Genomic DNA, 5,284 nt, shown 5'->3' on the forward strand with positions numbered 1-5,284 from the left:
GACATGATTCAACCTTTTTTGTTGTTATATACCTGGATGACTGAGAAAACAAACTTTGTGTAAACCTGCAACAGTTTGTTCATGCATTAAGTTACAGTAAGGATGGACCTTTTGAAAGTGTTTACAGAAAATAAAAAGCTGTAAAGTGTTAAGGTCCCAGCACTTTTTAAACCAATGGTCTCAATTTCCTGCACAGTCTCAGCATCAACAAAGATTTGGTAAATAAATGAGTTCATCCATCCATTATCTTTTACTCGGTTCTTTCTTTCCGAGTGGCTGGTGTCCATATCCAGCAGTCACTGCACGAGAGGCGGGGGACACATTGGACAGGTCTCCAGTCCATCACAGGGACACGTAGAGACAAACAAGCACTCACACCTAGAGACACTTTAGAGTTACCAATCAGACTAACATGCATGTTTTTCATCTGTGGGAGGAAACTGGAGTACCCAGAGAAAACCCACACATGCACGGTATAGAACATAAAAACTCCACCCAGAAAGGTTCTGGGATTTGATCCGGCAACCTTCTTACTGTGAAGGAACAGCTTTACCAACTGTTCCGTGATGTTTCTGACTGTGCACAAAGCTGTGGCTGCCACTTTTCTCCTGCTGATCCAGAAATCAACTTTTTCAGCTGAATCCACCCTCTCCTCTGTGCAGACACATGTGCATGGTGATGCGAGGCGTCCAGAAGATGAACAGTAAAACCGTCACCAGCACCATGCTGGGAGTCTTCAGAGAAGATCCAAAAACCCGCGACGAGTTCCTGACGCTCATCAGGAGCTGAGGAGATGAAGCTTCTCCTCTTCCTCCTGTTGCCTGGGGTTACCTCCACCTGCATGGACCAGCTGCCATGCTACCCTTGTGTGTGTGTCTGTGTGTGGGTGTGTTTCCTTCTCACCAAAGGCAGTGAAAGTGTGTTTATTACGTTGTTTTTTTTAGTGTTTGTGTTGACATGATGAAGCGGTGCGTCAGTGATGGCAGAGCGAGGCCACCAGCTGACATGTTTACTTTTAGCCAGCAGGATAGACTTTACCCCCGTTTGGTGCATGTGAGCGTGAACGCTACTAAAGGATCAGTCATTGTCCTCAAATAACAGGCGAAAGTTTACTCTGAGTACTGGTCCTGAAAAAAACTACAATTTCAATGTTTCTGTTCAACACTCGACACAGCAGCATTTATATACTTTGAAAGTCCCACGTGCCAAAAACATGCAAATGTGCAACACCAGACTTATAAATTAGATTTTTGTAACATTAAACAAAACAACCTTTTCAAAACAAAGTGAAAAATTCAATTGTGTTTAATCTACATAAAAAATTAGAATATCATGATAAAGTTCAATATATTTGTCAATGATTTCAGAAAATTAAACTCATATTTTACATTGATTTATTACACAGAGTGAAATATTTCAAGTTTTATTTCTTGTCGTTTTGATGATTATGGCTTACAGATAATGAAAAAAACAAACTCAGTGTCTCTGAAAATTAGAATACTGTGAAAAGTTTCAATATTGTAAACTCCTGGTGTCACTCCCTGATCAGCTGATTAACTACAAGCGTCTCAGTCCTCAAGTCCAGCCACTACTGAACCATCAGAAGCGTCTTACCTGCTGAGGACTTAAGAAAACACAGTGGACCAACACCAGCAGAGGACATGACAACCCAAATTAGAAACAGCTCCAAAAGTGTCTTATAACAAAACAATCTGGAAGAATGTTAAAAGAAACGCAGTCAGCTCTGCCCAACACGGTAATAAAATATAGCTAATTACACATTTAGACCACAGAGCTAGCTGTGTATTTAAACACAGACGATGTCGCTGCAGTCCCATGTTTTATTTTGATGTGTGTCTTCAATCTCAATAAGCCAATCTAAAATAATCCATTAAGAAATAAAGATTGCCAAGAAAGAATTAGCTTGGAAGAAAAAGGCATTAAATGTCATTAACAAAGTGAAGACGGTGAACGTGAAGCCCCCACACTATGAGGGGTTTAACACAAGTTGTTTTTGTACGTTGATCTGAACACTTCCATAAATGTACAGTAGTCCCTCGTTTATTGTGGGGGTTTGGTTCCGACCCCCCTCCACCCCCACCCCTTGCAATAAGTGAAATTCCACTAAGTAGCAATGTTATATTTATTTTAGTATTTATATATTTTAAGGTTTTATAGATACTTCCCACACTCTTGCAATGTTCTAAACTCAAACCTACGTCACTGTAACAATACATGTACAGTACTGTATATGTAGCTACTGAACATTACTCACCAGCTCTACAGAACACAGCAGCAGCTCTCGGTTCCGGTCCAACTCGGTTCTGGTCCAACTTGGTTCCGTTTCTGCAGACGTACCCTGCAGCGATGAAGCTCACAGTCGATGCTGTTAACTCTTAAACGTACTAATTTTAACAACATACTTATATGTAGCAACTAAATTTTACTTACAAGGGTGTTCCCGCTCAGAGGTCCTCATGGGCCAGCTAGGACCTCTAGGGTTCACAACTGAGTCTGGAGGTCCGGTTCTGATCCGGTTCAGTGTAACTCTTGAGCGCCAAAGCGCATTTGGTGCTTCAGTGGGCTGGCGTGGGACTGTAGGTGGTAGATTGAGTCCAATTCTGGCTAAAAAAAAGTCCAGTTGGGCTACAGAACAGCTCCGGACCTACGGCACACGTTCTCACTTGGAAGTCCTTGTGGGCCGGCTCAGATCTCAAGATTCCTCGATGATCTGGAGGTCTGGTTCTGCTCCGGTTCTGCTCTGGTTTGGTGGGTTCAGTGCGGCTTCTTTGCATCCACTGAGCGCCGTTCAGATCAAAACTCTACCTCTAGCTTTTCAGCAGATTGAAACAGCTTCTGGGCGGGACCCTGTTGCCTTCTGGGAAATGTGGTCATTATGAGCCGGAATACAGTGGAGGCTTACTGAAAGAAAACTACAAAATGGCGGCGCCTGTCTGCAGTATTTTATTTTTTCTTTTAACTTTTTACTGTACAGTACAGTATCCAGTACCGTCCCAGTCACGTGAGTAATATTAAAGGTGACAATCATGTCCTGTATGATTTATTTTGCACAATATTATGGACTGTACGTCCACAAACCGCGATAAAGCGAGTCTGCGAAAGTCAAACCATGAATTAGTGAGGGACTACTGTATATATCAATTTTAAATTATTTGTCTAAGAACATTGAAAAAATGATGTTTAATTTCTCAAAGCCTAGCTTAAATATTCAATCACATCTCTGTGATTTACAGCACTTTAACACCAAAAATCCTCAAATTTACTGCTTTACTAATTTGACCTTTACAGTTTGCCCTTTTGACAGTTTTTAAGCAGCTACTAAACTCTGACAACGGCACCAGTTTTTAACATTATTCTTAAACATATAATTAGTTTATGTTTATATGTGAGGAACTGCCTTTATGTGCCAACCTTCCTCTAAATTTATAACCCAAACAAAACTTATTATCGAGAGGGCGCATCTTCATGTCTTCAGACATGTTTTACGTGTGTGTGTGTGTGTGTGTGTGTGTGTGTGTGTGTGTGTGTGTGTGTGTGTGTGTGTGGGTGTGTGTGTGTGTGTGTGTTTCTGTGGCCTTGTTGAGAAGGACAGCCTGGTCTTTGGCACTTTCAACATCATTGTCACTTTATGTACTGTGCTCAATTTAAATACTTTTCAATCAAAAATAATAAATTTCAATGTGACAGCAAAGAGTGAATGACTTTATGGTTATTAACAATTTTTAATACAATATATACTTTATTTTTTATCTTTGTCCCCAGATTAAAGTGTTGGACATGTTGAAAGTTTAAAACAGTTATTATTATTGTATGATTAATAGTGTGAAATGTGTCACTTTTGTGGGTGAACTTCTGTCCATCTTTACCGCTGAGAGATTCAGGCTCTCTAAAATAAGATTTTTATACTCAGTCCTCTTACTGGCTCTTTGCCAATTAACTTAATTAGTTGCACCGTTCTCCCCCAGCTGTTTTTCATCTGTACTACTATGAGACGTGTTGCTGCCACAAAATTTAAAATATGTTTTAATGGTACTATTTTTTTTTTTATTTAAACAGTAGTCATGTCTCACGTGGTTCTTTCAGGACCAAAACTGGATTTATGAGATTTGAAAATCGTTACATTTTGTTTTCATTTTCCATCTACACAAAGTTTCAGCTTTTTTCACAACTGGGATTATAATTTCATTGGTTTCCTGAGACAAACACACATTTTAAAGACACCACAGCGTTTTTGTAGGCTTGAGGTTGAGAAAAGCTGCAACAAATTCAAACTTGAGTTCTGTATTGTTGTTTTAAAAAAGTCAAGTCAACTTTATTTATAGAGCACATTTAAAACAGAACCTGTTATCAAAGTGCTTAACAACAACAACAATCAATGGAAGTAAAATTAAAGAGAAAAAAATACAATACACTAATAATAATAACTGAAAAATTAATAAAATGCATTTAAAACATAGGGTCACAGATTTTAAAAAAACACTAGATCAATTCACACTGTGTGAAATGCCTGAGAGAACAGATGTGTTTTTAGCAGGGATTTGAAGTGTGGAAGGGAGGTGGCCTGCCTGATGTTGGGGGACAGGTTGTTCCAGAGTTTGGGGCCCATGACTGAAAAAGACCGATCTCCTCTGAGCTTCAGTCTTGTTTTTGGAACAGCTAAAAGCAGCTGATCAGATGATCTCAGGGCCCGAGAGGGAACGTAAGGTTCCAGTAGCTCGGAGAGATAAAGGGGTGCGAGGCCATTTAGGCATTTGAAGGTCAACAGAAGAATTTTAAAGACTATCCTTGTACGAACAGGGAGCCAGTGAAGGGAGGACAGAACTGGAGTAATACGTTCAGAACTACGAGTTCCGGTTAAAAGCTGAGCAGCAGCATTCTGGACGAGCTGAATACGTGAGATGGAGGCCTGCTGATCCCAGCATACAGTGCGTTGCAATAGTCCAATCGGGTCGTGACAAAGGCGTGGACTAGTTTCTCAAGATCGGGTCTGGACAACACTGGCTTGAGTTTAGCTACCTGTCTGAGTTGGAAGAAGCTTTTCTGCAGAACAGAGTTGATTTGTTTGTCAAACTTAAAGTCAGAGTCTAAAACCATCCGGGGATTTTTACCAGACTGCTTAAGATATGGCTGAAGAGAGTCCAGGTTGACAGGATCAGTGGTGACAGTTGAGCTAGGGCTAAAGACAATGACTTCAGTATTCTCATCATTAAAACTTAAGAAACTTGAAGTCATCCAGGCCTTAATGTCGTTCAGACATTTTAAC

General features: G+C 40.3%; 1 protein-coding gene across 1 annotated transcript in view; it reads left to right on the forward strand.

Moving 5' to 3' along the window:
• The window catches only part of gch1 (GTP cyclohydrolase 1), a 47,006-nt gene extending 45,907 nt beyond the window's left edge, over nt 1-1,099 (forward strand). Inside the window, exon 6 of the mRNA XM_037697709.1 lies at nt 663-1,099. Within this exon, the coding sequence (XP_037553637.1) occupies nt 663-789 (127 nt within the window). The 3' untranslated portion in view covers nt 790-1,099. The remainder of the gene's footprint in view (nt 1-662) is intronic.
• Nucleotides 1,100-5,284: the final 4,185 nt, after the last annotated feature.

Source organism: Nematolebias whitei, chromosome 2 (genome assembly GCF_014905685.2).
Source record: "Nematolebias whitei isolate Nwh7 chromosome 2, NemWhi1, whole genome shotgun sequence".
NCBI lineage: Eukaryota > Metazoa > Chordata > Actinopteri > Cyprinodontiformes > Rivulidae > Nematolebias > Nematolebias whitei.